Source organism: Camelina sativa, chromosome 4 (genome assembly GCF_030686135.1).
Source record: "Camelina sativa cultivar CO46 ecotype springtype chromosome 4, ASM3068613v1".
NCBI lineage: Eukaryota > Viridiplantae > Streptophyta > Magnoliopsida > Brassicales > Brassicaceae > Camelina > Camelina sativa.
The window spans coordinates 32,002,894-32,023,871 of NC_141883.1; the positions used below are offsets into that span (position 1 = coordinate 32,002,894).

The 20,978-nt window shown below is 36.7% G+C and overlaps 6 protein-coding genes across 17 annotated transcripts in view; 2 read left to right on the forward strand and 4 right to left on the reverse strand.

The window, feature by feature from the left end:
- The window catches only part of LOC104783143 (putative carboxylesterase 8), a 59,866-nt gene extending 57,931 nt beyond the window's left edge, over positions 1 to 1,935 (reverse strand). Inside the window, exon 1 of the mRNA XM_010508245.2 lies at positions 1,919 to 1,935. The gene's annotated coding sequence lies outside the window, so the exon portion shown is untranslated. The remainder of the gene's footprint in view (positions 1 to 1,918) is intronic.
- LOC147946399 (homeobox-leucine zipper protein HDG1-like) lies at positions 263 to 1,487 on the reverse strand. The gene is made up of 3 exons (XM_087512050.1): positions 1,354 to 1,487; positions 1,008 to 1,212; positions 263 to 767 (listed from the first exon to the last, which is right to left on the reverse strand). The coding sequence occupies exons 2-3, from the start codon at positions 1,074 to 1,076 to the stop codon at positions 429 to 431; spliced, it is 408 nt and encodes a 135-aa protein (XP_087368176.1). The 5' UTR covers positions 1,077 to 1,212; positions 1,354 to 1,487; the 3' UTR covers positions 263 to 428.
- Positions 1,936 to 3,335: 1,400 nt separating the features above from the next.
- On the reverse strand, positions 3,336 to 4,523 carry LOC147946400 (pentatricopeptide repeat-containing protein At3g60980, mitochondrial-like). The gene has a single exon (XM_087509599.1). The coding sequence runs from the start codon at positions 4,521 to 4,523 to the stop codon at positions 3,336 to 3,338; it is 1,188 nt and encodes a 395-aa protein (XP_087365725.1).
- A 1,716-nt stretch (positions 4,524 to 6,239) lies between these two features.
- On the reverse strand, positions 6,240 to 7,487 carry LOC147946401 (pentatricopeptide repeat-containing protein At3g60960, mitochondrial-like). Its single transcript, XM_087509600.1, has one exon. The coding sequence runs from the start codon at positions 7,485 to 7,487 to the stop codon at positions 6,240 to 6,242; it is 1,248 nt and encodes a 415-aa protein (XP_087365726.1).
- Positions 7,488 to 11,267: 3,780 nt separating this feature from the next.
- LOC104783148 (putative methyltransferase PMT16) lies at positions 11,268 to 14,310 on the forward strand. The gene is made up of 5 exons (XM_010508250.3): positions 11,268 to 12,168; positions 12,679 to 12,889; positions 12,971 to 13,271; positions 13,349 to 13,750; positions 13,834 to 14,310. The coding sequence occupies exons 1-5, from the start codon at positions 11,515 to 11,517 to the stop codon at positions 14,159 to 14,161; spliced, it is 1,896 nt and encodes a 631-aa protein (XP_010506552.2). The 5' UTR covers positions 11,268 to 11,514; the 3' UTR covers positions 14,162 to 14,310.
- A 674-nt stretch (positions 14,311 to 14,984) lies between these two features.
- On the forward strand, positions 14,985 to 19,776 carry LOC104784430 (homeobox-leucine zipper protein HDG1-like). 12 transcript variants are annotated; one of them, XM_087512051.1, is made up of 9 exons: positions 14,985 to 16,185; positions 16,286 to 16,485; positions 16,601 to 16,718; positions 16,792 to 17,466; positions 17,570 to 17,671; positions 17,774 to 17,995; positions 18,397 to 18,574; positions 18,664 to 19,031; positions 19,272 to 19,776. In XM_087512051.1, exons 1-9 carry the CDS (start codon positions 16,054 to 16,056, stop codon positions 19,608 to 19,610), a joined length of 2,334 nt encoding a protein of 777 aa, XP_087368177.1. In that variant the 5' UTR covers positions 14,985 to 16,053; the 3' UTR covers positions 19,611 to 19,776. The 12 variants fall into 12 exon arrangements, 4 of the variants coding, with proteins under 4 accessions (XP_087368177.1, XP_087368178.1, XP_087368179.1 ...); XM_087512052.1 differs by having other exon boundaries at positions 15,754 to 16,185; positions 16,289 to 16,485; XR_015597739.1 differs by having other exon boundaries at positions 15,812 to 16,185; positions 16,289 to 16,485; positions 17,769 to 17,995.
- Positions 19,777 to 20,978: the final 1,202 nt, after the last annotated feature.

Sequence of the window (20,978 nt, forward strand, 5' to 3'; positions counted from 1 at the left end):
TTCAATTAGACCTGAGATAACATAAAACTATGTTAAGAGTTTTACATAAATGACATGACAAAATTATTTATAGTTTGTAAAACTCTTCATGACATTTATGTAAAATTATTCATGTCATTTAATTTTCTCTAATGCTGCACAATTTAATTTTGATTGATATGTGTAGATATACATGGCTAAATTATTCAACCAACACACATTTGTAGGGTCCTTGTTAATAATGAACTTGTCTAAGTTAACTAACACTAGGATTAAAAAAAAATAGTGGCAAATAAATTTTTTATATCGCACCTCCGACAAAAATATTGAAGCCTAATCACCAAATATAGACACAATAACAGATTAGTGAGTCAAATACCCGAACCATCAAATGGACCAATACCACATGCACTTGTTCGTTCTTGACTCCAAAAAGCCCATTATAGCTATTATTTATCACATCTAAGAGCGGCTCTGATTTTCTGAACGGTGCATGATATTAGATTGTTAACGGTCTCGATTGATTCCACGTTGAGCTTAGCCGTAGGAAGAGAGTTAACCAAAATCTGAAAGGCCACAGTGAGAAGCGAACCGGTTTCCTCCATCCCTTGACCATCTGGGAGAATACCAAACCCAGAAGGAAGCAAAGCCACGTAAGCCGAATCTGCACCCTTCATCACAGAATGCATAGCAGGGATATCTACAGGTGCGTGCACAACAACCGCACCAGATGCGTCTATGCTCGTCTCTTGTAGTATCAACATACTACTCTGATTCGCATTCATCGCCTTCACACACACACACAAAATTGAGAAAATGGGTCAATAACGTGAAAACAAAAAAGTCAGTAGAGAGAGAGAAAATAAAATAAAGGTCACAAAATGTCTTGTTGATTTTGACTTCTTTTCACTGCATGCTTCCAACTTCAAGATTTGTCCTTTTCCAATCAAACACATACGCACGACAAGATTCATTCATATGACCACAACTGTCATTTTCAAGACACATGCATGCATATGTATACTTACGGTGGATCGGAGTAAGGAGACGGAGTTGGATTGATCTTGGCCCTTGAAGATGTTAGCAATCTCCTGCATTGGTCCACCGTTGGATAAAATGTCCCACTCCGATCTCAAAAGCACATCTCTCAGAAAGTCAAAGAGCCGTCGCGGTGGAACTGGTATCCACACGGATGTGGCTGCGCTTAGGAGAATCCCCGGTGGTTCAACGATCCTGAGAGATGGTATTCAACGCAAATAATACAAACAAACAGATCAATTTTGCAATCCCCCCAAACACCATCGAACCCTAATTTTGCTAAAAACAATTCCCAAATTCATCATGATCTACAAATAAAATCAGAGAGATTCTTACCAATAGAAACAGATTTAACCAAACTCGAATCTCCGATTTAGTGAATATAGTTAGTTGGGTTCTGATTTGATGCCACCGCCGGTGGAGATGATTGGTAACAGCCGGACACACATATGACGTCATCGATATGACGTGAGCGTGTGAGCAAAAACGAGAACATGAACAATTACAGATGTAATTTGGGCTTTTTGAATTTGGGTTTTTTGTGGGTTCGGGCCGAGCCGGGTTTTTTCATCCACCACAACATCTCTAATTACATCTATGGAAAAACAAAAGAGAAAGAACAACAATTAGATCTGTTAGGATACAAAGACTATATATTTGAAGGTCAATTTTTCTTTTAATATGTTTTAATCAAAATGACATAATCTTTTTTCCACATCTGATAAAATGGAATGAGTTTTTTTTTTTTTTTTTTCCATCAATTGATCGATCTCTAGTTCACTGGTAACTGGTTTACGTAACCCTCCCAAACTTTATCCATATCTTAAATAATCTGGTTTACTTTTCTTTTGGTCAAGTTGCAAATCGACGTACTTTGGTCAGAAAGAGGTTGGCCGCTTACCAAATCAACCAACAGAAAGACTATAATATAAAATTATAAATAAAGGAATCGTTGTTGGAAATGCGCGATTAATAAGAAATTTGCAACGATTTATTGTATTTGTATTACAACCATTTTGTAATTTTACAATCACTACTCATATACACATCATTGATTACACACCTGAGACACATCTTTTATACAAAATAGTTGTTATTGAAATTTTGTGTCGCTAACATTATTTTTTTTGTATCGTACGTTGATCTTGACTATAACTAGTTAAGTACCACAATTTTTAGATGGTGAGTCTGTTCGTTTCGTCGCTGCAAGTACCTGCGGCTGCGTCAACTGCAGCTATCGTTGTTCGTTTGGTTGCCGCAGGTACCTGCGGCATGACGCTGCGACAAACGCAGTTTCTGATTTTGAACGTCGATTAAATACGGGGATTAAAAAAGTTGCGTTTGTCGCTGCTGCAGCCGTTACCGCTGCCGCCAGCATCAACAAAACGAACAGACCCAAAGTATGAGCTTTTGACTCTTGCGTCAAAAATTGAAACCGATGCAATTATATTGACGTATAATTTAACGTCATTTGATCAACCGAAGCCAATATAATTTGCGTCATTTAGTAACCGACGTTAATATCAATATAAAACGTCGTTAAAAGCCGTTTATCTTGTAGTGCATCTATTGTAGCTTTTATTGGAATGGGATAAAGTTTAATTTTGGTTTGAATCAACTATTTTACTTCGGTAATCTTAACAACTTATCGTTAAGATCATCAATTGTAACTTTTACTGGAATGGGACTAAAGTGTAATTTTTGTTTGGATATTGTTTATTAACATGAATATATATTACCAACCAGGAAGATCGGTTCAATTCCATTCGTTTTAAATGCCACAGTCCAACGCCATGGGTGTAAGGTACAAAATGTTGTTTGGATATCAGCTTTTTGTTTACAAAGGCAAACCAAACAAAACTCTTCTTACTGCGTTTTACGATTCCAATGTTTTGAACTAAAATCATTGCTTCTTCGGGCTTGTCATCACAACCCAGCAAGGTTTTAAACTCCTCTGGCCCCCAAAAAAAGTGCAAACTACATTCCCATAACTGGCGTATATACAGAGCAAAAGAAGAATCTCAGTGTACGCTTTTTCGTATAAACAGTGCATATAGACCGGGACATTCATCCAAAAAGTGCTTCGGTGATTTTAATAAATATGTTCATACCTCAGATTCTTGATACACAAGTTTTAATATTGAATTATTATTAGATGTTGGTTTAATTTTTCTAAGCAAATACTGGAGTAGTAAACTATATGGTTATTGAAATATAATTAAAGCCTGAACTGAAACTCTCCAAACCAAACATCAAACTTGGGACAAATATCAAAAAACAATACTATAGTAATAGAAATTCAATCTAGTTGTGAAATATTAGAGGCAAGCGAGGCGAGCAAGCTGCCCTAGAAATGCATCAACCATCTTGTTTGAGAGAAGAAGAGCATCCTCGGTTCTCCCAGCTTTTAGATATGCATCGATCATCGATGTGTATGTAGAAACATCAGGACTCACCAATTCGTCTGAACACATTTCTTGAAACAAGTGCTCTGCCTCAAACAATATACCCTGCTTGTTAAGCCTTGTGATAATGTTTCTGTAACACGTAACAACATGTGGAAACTTCAGCTTTAATGCTTTCACCTTGTGGAAAATTTGGATTGCGAGGTCAAACCGACCAATTTTGAAACACTCGTTCACCACGATATTTAGCGTATAATGATTCACATTGTCCATCTCCTTGCTATGCAAAACCTGGTCGAATAAGGACCAAGCTTCAATTTTCTTGCCATACTTGAGAAGAAGGGCCAAAAGTGCGTTGACAACAGTGGCTTTCGTAAGTTTGTGCAACTGCAAAAGACTGTAACAATGCATAGCCTTGTCCTCCTTACCTTGCCCGAACCAATACTTCATGTATGTGTGGCTAAAAATCGCAACACGGTCATACCCATCACCATGAACATGAGAGCTCCCCAATAGATGACCCAATACCTCATTGGCCTTTTCAAAATCCCCTTGACGCAATAGCCCCTCCAACAGGGGCGGCTTGTACACATTCTCATCCCACGCCAAATTGGAAAACCTTCTCGGCTGATCTAATAGATCCATGACTTCGTCTTGTCTCCCGGCGTCGACCAAACCTTTGGAGATGAGGGACTGCGTAACGTGATTGGCCAGTGAGGAGTCGTAGAGGTTAAGAGCGTCGTCCAAACGGCCTTGGTCCAAGTGGAGTTTGATGATATGATTAAAGTAACCACGACAAGGTGCAATCTTGGAAACGCGGTAGAAATAATGGAACAGGTCCAAGGCATCTTCGTACCTCTTGGCTTCGCACATGGCGCCGATTATTGCTTGGCACGTCTCGTTGAGGCCGATTATGTAATAGCTACTATATTGGCCAGCCAGGCGTGCGTGCTTGGCCGCCGTGTCCAGGTCTCCCAAGCGGATCAGGAAATTAACTCGCGCTCGTAATGCCAGTGGTCGGTAATCCAAGGAAGGATCTTTCTTGACGACGGAGGAGAAGCTACGAAAGGAAGAGAGGACGAGCCGACGACAGAGAAACATGGCGGCGGACGGCAAGTGACAATGAAATCCGAGAATATCAAGAAAATACTTTCAGCCTTCAAATTAGGTGAGATAAAATATACACTGAATCTTAGATATGCTTGCAATTGCCAAAAATTTATTTATTTTGTTTCTATTTCTCTAAGATATTCCATAATTAAATATAGTATTAACTTGTATTATAATAAAATCCAGTTGAGAAAGAAAGCCCTTGTCCAAACGTTCTAGTTGACACAGAAGGTTTCAGTATTAAAGGAATGACAAAGACTCTGTTGGGAGTGGAGACTTTGAAAGGAGCTTATTAAGTGGTGACACGTGTCATCACACACATGAAAGGAGCTGATTTGTACTAAGCTTGTGCAAGACTTCATCTAAAGTCATGAGCTGAAATTAATTCACGTTACATAATAATAATGTCATGCGAATAATATAGAGAATGTGTTCATCTTATTGATATGGAGAAGTGTGTTCATCTTATTGATATTTTGGTTTTTGTGTAGCGATTGCAAATGAAAATGATAAAGTAAATGTTGATGGCGATTGTGGATTTAATTAGCAATCCATGATGAATCTTTGTTGATGGATGTTTTTGTTATTTTCAGTCCAAGAACGCACTTTTATCTACGTTCTTGTTCCTGGATCAAATTGTCTCGCTTGGGAGATCATGAATATATAAGGTAAGAGTGATCAAATTCAAATCTGTTTACCACTAAGGTCTATTGAAGTTTTGTGTTTTGGCTGATGTCTTTATGTATTTTAACACAAAATAAAGAATGTGCTGAGTTACTTGGACGTATATCTCTTTTCTGCTGGATGGGATCTTCTGTGTGCACAACTTTAATCGATGAATAAGATTGAAAAAGGACTCAAGAATGGTAACAAGTATCAAGTAAAGTTCTCTCTCCTTTTATCAAGAATCTTCTAACTCTACAAAATCTTATTATCAACAACTCAAACGAGAAGTCATTTTCTAAATATGGCATTTTTAGAAAAATGAAGAAAATGTGACATTCTCCAAAAAAATTATAAAAAATGTGGCATATTTGGCAAAAATCCCTTTTCAAACATGTGATCAGAGATAAAAGAGGGTATTTCACATATTAATGAATTCACATTATGTAGTGTTGGTAAATTCACATGGTGATATTAGTATTGACACCATTAAGCTAATATTGATTTAATATTTTTTTATTGACAATAAAATATGTCTTGACATGATCTAATAACTTACTTATTTGTGTCCTTAATTCACATGTAAAGCTCTTTAACTTATTTCTAGTTTAATGTTATCTCACCTCTAATTGATTTTTTTTTCTAGAGTTTTGACATTTTCTCATTGAGTATCATAACCTAAATAACAATGCTTTTTCTCTCCGCTTTATTATAACTTTTTAAAAGAAAATACATAATATATTTAATAAATTATATTCAAATCAATATTGTTATTGAATACCAGCTTGTATCGAATTTAGAACAAATTTTTATCAAAGATAATCAACACTACAAAAACAAAATGTAACATTTAAATATTCAGAAGACATCACAAATTTAATAATCGTTCTACATTTAGATCAATGATCAATGGGTATGTTTGCCTTCTATCAGAAAGTATAATATTAATACATTGCAAAATGAATGCAATCTAAACTAAAAAACTTCTTTTAAGACCTCAAACAAAAAAAACTTTGGTATAGGCATCCAATCTCAAGAAGCTCTCTAATCGGCCTGACGAACAGCAACCTTGAGTAGACTTACATTCACCATCTTTTTCAACATCTGTTGAGCATCATCGACCCTCCCAGCCTTAACATATCCATTGATCATTGATCTAAATGTAGGAATCTCAAGGGACAAGACCAAGTCGTCTTTGTGTGACCACATTCCCTCAAACAAACCTTCTGCCTCAGTCATCATTCCAAGCTCGCAAAACCTGTCGATAATGTTAGTGTAACAACTAGAAAACGAAGCTCCCACCTTGAAAGTATCCATTGCCTCCTTAAAGTTGCCGATCTTGAAACACTCATTCACCATCATATTAATAGTCTCTGAACTGAAATTAGGTCGTACGACAGGATTGTTTATCATCTTCTTGAACAATGCCCACGCCTCAGATATCTTACCGTACTTTAGCAAGATTCTCAAAAACGTATCTCCACCCATCAGATATATTTCATTGCTGGACATGATTGAGCTGTAAATGTTCATGGCTTTCTCATCATTGCCTTGTCTAAACCAGTACTCCATAAACTCTGCATTCCGAATCCCTATGTAATAATAACTCTGGTACTCCATACATTTGGCTAATTGACCAGCTTTGTGGATGTTTCCAAGATCTAAGAAGCCACGAATCAGATAGGTGTATGCAACTAAATCATACTTACCTACCGCCTTAATCATACCCAGAGCTTCATAGATCCTCCCTGCGTGGACAAGAGCTTTGGTCAGAATCCTGTATGTGTCTTCGTTGTCTCGACGAGAAACTCTGGCGTGACGGTATAGTTGGAGGGCTTTGTCTAGGCGGTTTTCAATACAGTGGACTTTGATCATGTGGTTGAAAGAGACGACGCTGGGATTAATTTTACACTCGTTGAAGAAGTAGTGGAACAGAGCCTTGGCGTCCACGTAACGTTTGGCCCCGATCATGGCGTCGATGATTTCGTTGCACATGACGATCGTTGTCTCGGGGCCATCGCGATGATCTTCGGATCCAGCGAAACGAGCGATTTCCGCAGCCTTGTCCAACTGAGAAAGCTCGATCATTGTTTTGACTCTGTAGCGTAGAGAAACCGGACGGTCAGCGACGAAACAAGGGATGGGGTTTTTAGGAAGCTTCTGGGTGAGAGCCAACGGGAGTGACGACGGATCTCTTCCCACTGAGTACCGCACCGCGGCGGCCGAGGCAGAAGAAAAGTAACGATTCAGGCAAGCAAAATTCTTCCAGAGATTTCTGCCAAGACTCGTCATGGCTGCAGAGCCGGAGAGGGGAACTAGCTAGGTTTTAGAGAGCCGATCTATATTTTTTGTTCATCTTAATTATTTACGTGTATTCGGTATTTTATAATTTTAGTTTGGAACCGGTATTTTAATTATTCAATCGGTTTGAATGTTTTGGATAAATCTTTTTTATTCGGTTTGGTTGGAATCTATACTATTAAATAGGGATAAAAAAATAAAAAAACATAACATATATCCATGTTGTCAAACAGAATAATTTGCATACATAATTTTTTTTTATAAAAAAAATATAACTTCCTAAAATAATGGTAACAATTATAAAAGAAATAAATGATTACCTCTTTTCATAATTAGTTATAAGGAAGGATACTTAAATTTCGGATCTAATTTTGGATATGATTATAACACATAAATAAATAATTTCGAATATATTGTTTTCAAATATTTTTCTAAATTAAATATTAAAAAAGTATATTCAAAATTAAATATTAAAACAGTATATTCTAAATTAACTATTTACATATAGTTATATAAATTTCAATTAATTAATTATCTAATATTTTGTAATTACCTAAAAACAGAGTTAATTAGTTGAACTGCTAATTTGGATGCTAAATATTTTGGATGCTAATTATTTGAAATTAATTAAATATTTTGTAAAAGATAAAAAATAAATTTTAAATATATATAGCTATACAAAAACGAAAACTCTATAATTATATTAAAACATTTATCAACAATTTTGTTATCTTTCTAATATATAAAATGAAAATATTAATGAGAATAAAAAATATGGAAATATGTTATGAGACTTTCCCATATCTTTATCCATTTGAATTACCTAAAAACGGAGAAATGGGATAAAATTAGCGTAATTTAATCATTAATTATATAAATCATGTATATACAGAAATAATTCTTTTTGAATTTGGAAACAAACAATAAATATATTTAGACAAACAATTAAGATATTGAATGGTGATATCAAATATTTTGTTAAGATTTTTTTGTTAAAATTGTTGGACACATTTCTACTCCTTATAAATAAAGGCAAATATATTTGGGGGCTTATGGAGTTTCAACAAGAAATAAATATATCAAGATGGGATTATAAAATTATGATAGTTGAATTAAATTTCATGTGAATCCAAATTTTATGGTGAAGCGGTTATTATTTCAAACGTTTAGAAATTTGATGAAGGTAAACCAATATAAGTTTATGTTATAAATGCTATACCAAATAATTATATTTATAAATAATATGTTATGTGGATGTGAATCTTTTACCTACTTTCTTATTTGTTGGACTAAAATATACAATCCTAAATTGATAAAATAGGATTAAAACTACGGTATATGGGATAAGACGGGTTCCCGAAATAGACATAAACATATATACTATCTTTCTCTTACTATTTTCTAATGTACTTAAAATCATCTTCTTTTCTAAACCAAACTAAAAATAAATTGGTACAAAGTTGGATTATGAATGTTAACAAATGTAACTCTGCATAGTCCAAATCTAATTGCAAATTTAGTTTTTTTTTAAATTAACTCCGCACATATGTGCGGGTCCAATCCCTAGTGTACAATAAAACGATACTTAAAAGGTCAAATTATCTCATCAGATTGATATTTTGCAAGATATCTAATTTCCCTCGTATTAATTTACATTTATTTTTCCAAGGTACATTAGTACATACATATATGTTGCATTGAACCTTTGATGAAGAAGAAGCGAGGAAGAAGCAAGGACTGAAGGAAGAAGAATAAGTTGTTGTTGTCGTCAAGAAAGGTCAACGACAAAGAAGAGAACAAGTCAACAAGAAATATGAAACTGGGCTTCTGTTTTCTAGTAAGATTAACTAGAGTTGTTGTATAAGAGTGAATTATGGAGGAGTTGGTGTTCCAACATCGTAGAGAGTGGCTAATGTAAGTCCTAGGATATATAATGATGTCTACAAGTATGGTGTATATGTGTGTCAACTAGAGGAGGTAGTATAAGTATGTGTGGATTCATCATGTTACCTTACCTTTTTTGGCAACTTATTTATCGGTTTTCACGGTTATTAGATTGGTGAGATTGGAAGGCCTTTCTTCATCAATGAACAAGATCGACTCAACTCAAGAATGGTAACAAGTAAAGTTCTCTCTCCTTTTATCAAGAATATAATCTTCAAACTCTATAAAATCTTATTATAAGCAACTCAAATTCCTGTTTATCAAATTGTAGGATGAGGACTATATATCATCGTGCTAAGCTTAAAAAAACAAACGAGAGGTCACTTGCTTTGATCAAATCAGCTATGGCCTATTGACATTGTTGTAATAGCCGCTCTTCTTCAGTTGGTTCCAAAACACCCTGAAGTCGATCGAGGAAGCTGGTGTTAAGGAGAAACTCATTTCAGAAAGTTTAATTATGTTGGTCTTTTGTTACGAAATTTGCTGCTGTTACTATCTTATAGGAAAGAAAAAGAAAAAAAAAAACATATTTGCAGGAATGATGATTTTAATAAATATGTTTATGCCTCTGGTTCCTGATACACAAGCAGTTTTATTATTGCATTATTTTGCTTAGCCATAAATAAATACTGGAGATAAGCAAAAAACTAGAGCAAAAGTCCAACTGTAAAACTACAACTTGGGAGTGATCCAGGCATCGTGGAACGCTCATTTTACAATGAAGGATAATTTTATATATTAAAACTAAATATCTTTGGAATTTTTCTAATAAATATTTTGAAAGTTGATAGGCCATGCAAGGATAAAGACTACGGGATTTTGATTCGGAAATTTTAGGTTTACTTTGTTTTTTCTGTTACCTTTGCTCAATTTAGTTTTAGATTAAAGTCTACTTTAAATCATAAGAAATCAACTATTTTACTTCGGTAATCTTAACAACTTATCATTAAAGATCTATTGTAACTTTTATTGGAATGGGACTCAAGTGTAATTTTGGTTTAAATATTGTTTATTTTAAACATGAGAATTCTCACCCAAAAAAAAAACACGTACCAACCAGGATAGATCGGTTAAATTCCATTCGTTTCAAATGTCCCAGTCCAATGCCATGGGGCATTGGTTTAAACCTAAGGTACATAACATAATGTTGTTTGGATATCAGCATTTTGTTTACAAAGGCAAACCAAACTCTTCTTACTACATTGTTTTACGATTCCAATGTTTTTGAACTAAAAACATTGCTTATTCGGGCTTTTCTTCACAACCCCGCAATGTTTTAAACGCCTCTGGCCCCCAAAAAAGTGCAAACTACATTCCCATAACTGGCGTATATACAGAGCAAAAGAAGAATCTCAGTGTAGGCTTTTTTTGTAAAAACAGTGCATATGAACCGGGACATTCATCCAAAAAGTGCTTCGGTTAAGTAATAAAATTGGTTTGTACCGGTGAAAAGTGCAATTGGGATTGCGTCTCTTTGCATCCAAAGGACCCAAACGGACCCCTCTCGGCTCTCACCTATGATATCAAAATTCACGCGCTTCATCGCAGCGTCCACTTTCTCACATACACGGATTCCTTTCTATAAAAAAAATTGGTAAGATTAACACAAGTTATAAGGAAAACTTTGATACAAAACATTAAAAACTCTTCCAAAAGCTAAAAGATATATTGCTCATAAAAACAATGCATGAATATATACACAATCCACAATTTCCCAAAACTAAATCTAATCATTTGATGAAATTGGAAAAGAATAATATTGTGAAAAAAATAATTCCCCCATTGTTGTTGCCTATAACAAGCTCGCACGTTTAAGCCTAATCTCTCACGAACGATACACCATTATAAAAAAACCTCATTGACCCTTTGACCTTAATGCGCGTACCGAACACTCGCTCTTATTTTTTTTTTTTCTCTCCTCTCCCTTTATATTACACCCTCGAACCACTTCATATCAACCCCTTGAAAACTTCACTCGTCACACATTCAATTCGGCTCTCGTCGACGTCGTTTGTGTTTACATAAATATTTTGATTTCATCCATTTGACTGATCGTTTTTTTTTCCCCAAAGAGATGAATCTATTTACAAGAATGTCATCTCGGTCTAAGAAGTCGAATCTTTACTACGTAACCCTAGTGGCGCTTCTCTGCCTCGGGAGTTACCTTCTCGGTGTTTGGCAAAACACGGTGCCGAATCCACGCGCCGCCTTCGATGATTCAGACGGTACACCGTGCGAGACGTTCACCAAACCAAGTTCCACGAAAGATCTCGACTTCGACGCGCACCACAACATTCAAGATCCGCCTCCGGTGAAGGAAACCGCCGTGAGTTTCCCGTCGTGCGGCGCCGAGCTGAGCGAGCACACGCCTTGCGAAGACGCGAAGCGATCGTTGAAGTTCCCGAGAGAGAGGCTGGAGTACAGGCAAAGGCATTGTCCCGAGAGAGAAGAAATCTTGAAATGTCGAATTCCGGCGCCGTACGGTTACAAAACGCCTTTCCGGTGGCCGGAGAGCCGTGACGTGGCGTGGTTCGCTAATGTGCCTCACACGGAGCTTACTATTGAGAAGAAGAATCAGAATTGGGTTCGGTACGAGAATGACCGGTTTTGGTTCCCTGGTGGCGGTACGATGTTTCCACGTGGCGCTGATGCTTACCTTGACGATATCGGACGGTTGATTGATCTCAGCGGCGGCTCTATCCGTACAGCCATCGATACCGGTTGCGGGGTACGTTTTCAATTTCTCTTCCCTCCGATTAAACCGAACCACCCGGTTCGATCATTTTTTATTTTTATAATCAAAAATTAAAGAAAATTAAATAAGATTTTCTCTGTCACCAATCTGTTAAAATCGAATAAATCTGTTGGGACGTCCATTTTAAACTAACAAGATATATTCATGCATATCCTTAATCTAGTCATATCTAGTCTAATTTCATTTGATTAGTGCATCACCATTTTGGAATTCATACTAGATTAGAAAATAAAACATATTGCTTTTTTCAACATCTTCGGTTTCTGAGTGATACCCGCTAACTCACCTAAACGTATAATGTCGCTATTGACCTACTCATACTTTACTGCTAAACCTGTAAAGTTGAAAAAATAAAATTTGTAACAAAAGAGTCACAATGAAGAATTTTTTGTTTCTCTTAGATTGACTTTATTTTTAATTTGCCTTAGTTTTCTAACTTTTGTTGGTATATATGACCAATCAAATGTGTCTTTGGTTTTACAGGTGGCAAGTTTCGGTGCGTATCTTTTATCAAGAAACATTACAACGATGTCATTTGCACCAAGGGACACACACGAAGCTCAGGTCCAGTTCGCACTCGAGCGTGGCGTGCCGGCGATGATCGGAATCATGGCTACAATCCGCTTACCGTACCCTTCTAGAGCCTTTGACTTAGCACATTGCTCTCGTTGCCTTATCCCTTGGGGTCAAAATGGTTCGACTCTAAACCCTAAACAAGTTCGAACTCACTCCCTTTTTGAGTTCTAATAAATAACACTTTTGTGTTGTGTTGCAGATGGGGCTTACTTGATGGAGGTGGATAGAGTTTTAAGACCAGGAGGGTATTGGATACTTTCTGGACCGCCAATTAATTGGCAGCAACGTTGGAAAGGATGGGAAAGGACGATGGATGATTTGAATGCAGAGCAGACTCAGATCGAGCAGGTCGCGAGAAACTTGTGTTGGAAGAAAGTTGTTCAGAGAGATGATCTTGCTATTTGGCAAAAACCCTTTAACCACATTCACTGTAAGAAAACCAGACAGCTCTTGAAGAATCCGGAGTTTTGTCGTCATGATCAAGATCCCGACATGGCCTGGTAATCAATCAATCAGCTTCTATATCTAAAATTTATAAGTAGTTTAAAATTTGGCTAAAAAAATACGAATGATTCAGGTATACGAAGATGGATTCTTGTTTGACGCCATTACCTGAAGTTGATGAGGCGGAGGATCTTAAGACGGTGGCTGGTGGAAAGTTAGAGAAGTGGCCGGCTAGGTTATACGCGGTTCCTCCGAGAGTAAACAAAGGCGATCTGGAAGAGATCACACCTGAAGCTTTCTTGGATAACACGAGACTGTGGAAACAGAGAGTTTCTTATTACAAGAAATTAGACTACCAGTTGGGTGAAAGCGGGAGATACAGAAACTTAGTTGACATGAACGCTTATCTCGGTGGTTTCGCGGCGGCTCTAGCTGATGATCCAGTCTGGGTCATGAACGTAGTCCCGGTCGAGGCTAAGCTCAATACTCTCGGTGTCATTTACGAGCGTGGTCTCATCGGAACGTATCAAAACTGGTAAGCATAAACCGAACTTAAACTAAACCGGAATTTTCTTTCTGGAAGTTATGGTTTAATCCGGTTTTTCTTCTTTTCATTAGGTGTGAAGCGATGTCGACGTATCCAAGAACGTATGATTTCATCCACGCTGACTCGGTTTTCACATTGTACCAAGGTAAATGTGAACCGGAGAAGATATTGTTGGAGATGGACCGGATTCTTAGACCGGGTGGTGGAGTGATAATAAGAGATGACGTGGACATCTTGATCAAGGTTAAGGAATTAACCAAAGGATTACAATGGGAAGGTAGAATTGCTGACCACGAGAAGGGTCCTCATGAAAGAGAGAAGATTTACTATGCGGTGAAACAATACTGGACCGTTGCTGCTCCTGAGGAAGATAAAAACAATACTAGTGCCCTCTCATGATTTTGAGATTTTTTTTTTCCTTTCTTTTTCTTACAATGTTATGCTTTTTGGTTTTGGTTTTGATTTTTTTTTATTTACAACAATTAATTCTCAATGATTGTTGTCATTATTCTTATTATAAGAAATAAACAAAAAAATAGTTTACGAGATCGATTTGTACCTCATCGTATAAATCATAAGACTGAGTACGTATACGTATGCACGTACCCAACTATGTTTTGTAGGATAAAAACTTGGTAAGCTTGTGTAAACTTTGTCCCACTACGTTAATTAAGAATTTTATGGTATTTGGAATGTGTTAAACAATTTGGGTTGTTATTATTATCATCTCATATTCGAATGTCTTCTCTGATTGCAGCCCTCAAAACTTTTTGAGAATTTATACTACATATAGTAATGACTTTCAACTTCAGATGTGAGTTTGGTATTCGCTTTTCATTTTCCAGTGCCAATCCAAACTCAAATCCTTAGATAAAACGACGAGTAGTATCATGGCATTAAGCCATTAACCCATCACGAGAGCTTAGTTAGTAAGTAGTAAGTACTAACTAGTAGTAATGACATTAACCTATGATTTGTTTGACAACATGCATGTTGACTGTAGTAAGTGTGAACTTTTGATTTTTATTATGTCAAGAGTAGTTTCTTCATATTTAACCATATGACATCTACATTTCATTATAAACCTTTATGTACTATTTTGAGTTTCATAGTTTCATTAGTATTTGGACGACTTTTCTTTTGTCGTTGATTTGGGTACCAAAATATTTATTGTTACAGACTTTTTCACTATTTATTATCAAAGGAAGATTGTTTGTGATACACAGTATGAAACTCGATTTTTACTATTAAAATTTTTCCAACGTTTCGGAAAAGTATATTTTCACCAGTGGTATAACAGATCTTGTTAAATATATACTTCGTATGCAAATCTTCGTAAAGTCATAGTCAAATTTTCGTAAGTCAAATTTCCCAATAAAATAGTGAGAAAATCTTCTTAAATTGTTCATTTGAAGCTGTGATATACTAATAATGTAACAGGTGAGAGTAATCATCTTGGAAGATATGATACTTATGAACAATATTGTTTTGCCTTTCTCGGTGTGAAGGCTACCTTTTTTCTGCCGGCCTTTTGGTTTCTGTACTTCGAGTAAGTAAAGAAAAGCATATGTTATAAATGAAGCAGTTCATTTCGACAGCTTTTCACGTCCATTACTTTCCAATCATTCAATTATTGATTCTTAGGTTATATCGCAATAACTCTTATAGTAGTATTCAATTCCGAATATGGGCCATGTAATATTAAGTTTACAACAACCCATCTCTACCTTTTACTTACCCTTTTTTCACCAGTTTACTATTATTAGCCTTTCTAACAAAAATCTTGTCTAAATATAAAATTACTATCAAAGTAAAAGTCATAAAATTTCGCAAAAAAATAATATATATACTAATAATAAGGGACAGAAATGTCGTCAAAGTGAAAAGGAATTTACTAATTACTAGCTTCCGGGACCATACATAGATGGTCCATAACTCCATATTAGTCTGAAGCTAATAAAAATAATAGTGTGAATTGTCCAGAGAAGGGCAAGACCGTAATTGCCACATTCGAGTGGACTTTTATTAAGATGGGAAAGAGGAAAAAAAGGTTAAGGAGACACTGAAGAGTCAACCAAACTGTTGTTGGCTGTACTTTTGTAAGGCTTCGAAGACTCCACATCTCTTCTTTCTCTGTCTGAACAAATCTGAAACCACTTTTTCGTCTTCTTCCATGAACATGCACCGAAGCTACAAAAAAAACTTCATCCGTTACGGATTTTAATTTATAAGAGTAGAGATTTGTGGATTATGTATCATCTATACATCAGCTGTTTTCTTGGTTTTTAAAAATGAATTTTAGCGGTTTTCTCCATCACGACGACGACAATTCCTCCGGTGGTGGAAACGATTTCTCTTCCGCCGCTATGTCCGGTGGTCTCGTTAAATCTATATTCTCTTCTCCCCGTCTCTCTCTTGGCCTCGTACGGTTTCAACTTCTTTTTTCTTTGTAGCGATTTTAAGTTAAATATTATATGAATGGGTTTTGTTTTGTCGATCTCAAACGTTTATAATTTCCTCCAGCAGCAAACGAATGGAGAAGCCACAAGAACCGGCGAGAGTTTCGAGGTGAGTGTTAGTCGGAGAAGTCCGGAGAGCAGATCTGGAAGCGATAACGCCGAAGCACTCTCCGGCGACGATGACTTTGACGCTTCTGATAGACCTTTGAAAAAGAAGAAACGTTACCACCGACATACTCCTCAACAAATTCAAGAACTCGAATTGTAATTTTATTACTCCATAAATCCCTTTTTTAATTCTATATCCATAAATCACTTTTTATTAAATTAAATGAATTAATCATAGAAATTTCAACCGTCGTCGTCGATTTTGTTTTAGGGTTTTCAAGGAGTGTCCTCATCCCGATGAGAAACAACGGCTAGATCTTAGCCGTCGGCTTAACTTGGATTCTCGACAAGTCAAGTTCTGGTTCCAAAACCGCCGTACTCAGATGAAGGTTTGTTTTGCTTCCTCACTTCCCTTACTCAAAAAAATATATATTTTCTTATATATTGTTTGTTTTCCGGTAGACGCAAATTGAGCGCCATGAAAACTCTTTATTGAGGCAAGAGAACGATAAGCTCCGAGCAGAGAACATGTCTGCACGAGAAGCCATTAGGAATCCGATGTGTGGTCATTGCGGTGGCGCCGCCGTTCTCGGCGAGATTTCGCTTGAAGAGCACCACTTAAGGATTGAGAACTCACGCCTTAAAGACGAACTTGACCGTATATGTGCCTTAGCCGGTAAATTCATTAACCGGTCTGACGATGACGCAACCGGTTCACATCATCTGTTACCAAACTCCGCACTTCAACTCGGCGTCGGTACAAAAAACGGTTACGGTGGTGGCGGTTTCACTCTCGTCCCACCTGCTGGATTCGAGATTTCGTCTCCTTTCTTCTCCGGTTTAGTAGCTCCGGTTAACCGTGCCGCGGATGTTGGGACCGGTCTTGATCAGAATTCATTGTATTTGGAGTTGGCTCTTTCCGCAATGGACGAGCTCGTGAAAATGGCGCAGACAAGCGAACCGCTTTGGATACCAAGCTCAAAAGGCAAAGGCGAAATGCTTAACCGTGAAGAATACGAGAAAATTTTCACACCTTGCCTTGGTCCTAAACCGGACGGGTTTGTCTCGGAAGCTTCTAAAGAAGTTGGAATGGTTAGCATCAATAGCTTAGCCCTAGTCGAAACCTTAATGGACTCGGTTAGTAACTTGATCATATTAGCACACTTGACAACTACCACGATAACCATTTATGTACTTTTGGAAAATGTTGTTACAATGGCTGTGTTGCTGAATTTGTTAGGAACGATGGGCCGAGATGTTTCCGTGTATGATCGCAAGAAATTGGACTAGTGAAATAATCTCTAGTGGTATGGGAGGGACAAGAAACGGTGCTCTTTATTTGGTAAGTACGTATATATATACAGACTCAAGTCATTACATTATTGTCTTTTTGACCAGTGGATCAGATTCTTAATGGGATTGGTTTAATTGTGACTTAGTGTAGATGCAAGCAGAGCTTCAATTGCTATCACCGCTTGTGCCAGTTCGTCAAGTGACGTTCTTGAGGTTTTGTAAGCAACATGTAGAAGGTGTTTGGGCGGTTGTGGATGTCTCTGTTGATAGGATTAGCGACCGAGGCGGCTCGGCCTCTGCTCAGACGTCTCTGAACTGTAGAAGGCTACCATCTGGTTGCCTTGTGCAAGACATGCCAAATGGTTACTCTAAGGTACATAAAAAGATATGCTACAATAATTAATCCTTCCATCGAATCGATTGTTTGATTATTTACAACTTAACTGGAGCATTTATAAGGGTTAAATGACTACTGACTGCAAGCTGTAAATGTTTTATTCTGTAATGTATATGTCCACTCTTTTCCAAGAATTGTTTATAGTATGGACTTTGTAGGTTTAACATTAAATTATTCATGTAAATTGTAATGCTGGAAAATCTACCATTACTTAATTGAATATGTTGCCATGATCACTTTAAATTTCATGTCATTTTCTGTCAACATCTTAAATCTTTTTCTCCATTTTCCAAGTTAATAAAAAAACATTTTCGATGTTGACAATTTGTATATATAATTTGATACTACACTAATACAATTTCTTCATTTTCTCATAGGTAACATGGATTGACCACACCGAGTACGATGACACCCATATACACCACTTGTATCGTCCATTAGTCAGCTCAGGTCTCGCCTTCGGATCCAAACGGTGGATATCAGCTTTGCAACGACAATGCGAAAGCCTCACCATCCTCATGTCCTCAGCAATCCCCAACCGCGACAAACCCACACGTAAGCTTACCGCTTCAAAACGCATTCCTTTTAATAACATTTTCGCCTTTGTCTGATTATTGAATGCTTTTTTTATTTATAAAATGCAGCCATAAGCTCTATAGGAAAGAAAAGCATGTTGAAGCTAGCACAAAGAATGACTCAAAAGTTCTGTAGAGGCGTATGCGCTTCTTCTTCCCAAAAATGGAGTAAACTTGAGATTGGTAACATCGATGAAGACGTGAGGATCATGACTGGAAAGAACATGGATGATTCCGGCGAACCACCGGGGATTCTCCTAAGCGCAGCCACATCCGTGTGGATACCAGTTCCACCGCGACGGCTCTTTGACTTTCTGAGAGATGTGCTTTTGAGATCGGAGTGGGACATTTTATCCAACGGTGGACCAATGCAGGAGATTGCTAACATCTTCAAGGGCCAAGATCAATCCAACTCCGTCTCCTTACTCCGATCCACCGTAAGTATACATATGCATGCATGTGTCTTGAAAATGACAGTTGTGGTCATATGAATGAATCTTGTCGTGCGTATGTGTTTGATTGGAAAAGGACAAATCTTGAAGTTGGAAGCATGCAGTGAAAAGAAGTCAAAATCAACAAGACATTTTGTGACCTTTATTTTATTTTCTCTCTCTCTACTGACTTTTTTGTTTTCACGTTATTGACCCATTTTCTCAATTTTGTGTGTGTGTGTGAAGGCGATGAATGCGAATCAGAGTAGTATGTTGATACTACAAGAGACGAGCATAGACGCATCTGGTGCGGTTGTTGTGCACGCACCTGTAGATATCCCTGCTATGCATTCTGTGATGAAGGGTGCAGATTCGGCTTACGTGGCTTTGCTTCCTTCTGGGTTTGGTATTCTCCCAGATGGTCAAGGGATGGAGGAAACCGGTTCGCTTCTCACTGTGGCCTTTCAGATTTTGGTTAACTCTCTTCCTACGGCTAAGCTCAACGTGGAATCAATCGAGACCGTTAACAATCTAATATCATGCACCGTTCAGAAAATCAGAGCCGCTCTTAGATGTGATAAATAATAGCTATAATGGGCTTTTTGGAGTCAAGAACGAACAAGTGCATGTGGTATTGGTCCATTTGATGGTTCGGGTATTTGACTCACTAATCTGTTATTGTGTCTATATTTGGTGATTAGGCTTCAATATTTTTGTCGGAGGTGCGATATAAAAAATTTATTTGCCACTATTTTTTTTTAATCCTAGTGTTAGTTAACTTAGACAAGTTCATTATTAACAAGGACCCTACAAATGTGTGTTGGTTGAATAATTTAGCCATGTATATCTACACATATCAATCAAAATTAAATTGTGCAGCATTAGAGAAAATTAAATGACATGAATAATTTTACAGAAATGTCATGAAGAGTTTACAAACTATAAATAATTTTGTCATGTCATTTATGTAAAACTCTTAACATAGTTTTATGTTATCTCAGGTCTAATTGAATTGTACATAAATATTAAATACCTTCAAAGTCACCAAATAGATAAGTATTATTAGCTGTACTAAGCTTGTGCAAGGCACCATCTAAAGTCATGAGCTGAAATCAATGCACATTGCATACAAATTGATAGTAATGTCAGGCGAATAATATAGAGAGGTGTGTTCATCTTATTCATATTTTATTTTTTCATGTAGCGATTGCAAATGAAAATGATAAAGTAAATGTTGATGGCGAAGAATAGACATTTTTGCCACCTCTGCATAAAAAGGGACCAAAGAGCATTTAATTTGACTAATGACTATCAGTAAGATAATTTCCTCAGAACTTGATACTAATTTTTCAATTCTATAAAATCTGTTGATTTGTGACACTAAACAGTGCCATCGTGGGGCGGTAATTGCACAAGAAAGCTTGAGGGTGAAACCTAGAAAATCTGTTTAGTCTCTAAAGCTTTCAGTTTAGTGGCACGTGTGAAGTGGCGTAAGGTATTTTGCAAAATTTATCTGAAAAGAAGATTCAAATTAAATGAAGATATTGTCTTTGCCATGGCATAGTTTATGTCTAATAGTATTGATTATTATGTCCTTTATGAAATCAAGCTTGTTGGCATATCAAGTCATGTCTAATAGTATTGATTATTATGTCATATAGGTTACGTCATCTAAGCGACGTCAATTTAATATGCGTACGCTCACATAGCAAATATAAGTCAGATTGAGAGATTTTAAGTGTAAAATCAAAGGCTAGTAATCGTGACATTTCACTTTTAGTCGTCCTTAACAAAAATAAATAAATAAATAATAATAAGTGCACGTATGAATGAAGAGAAGTATAGGTGCAGCCCTATGAATTGTCTCCTAAAAAACAAAAACAAAATAAATAAACGATAATATAATGATAGATACCATCTACAAATTGTGGTACTTAACTAGTTATAGTCAAG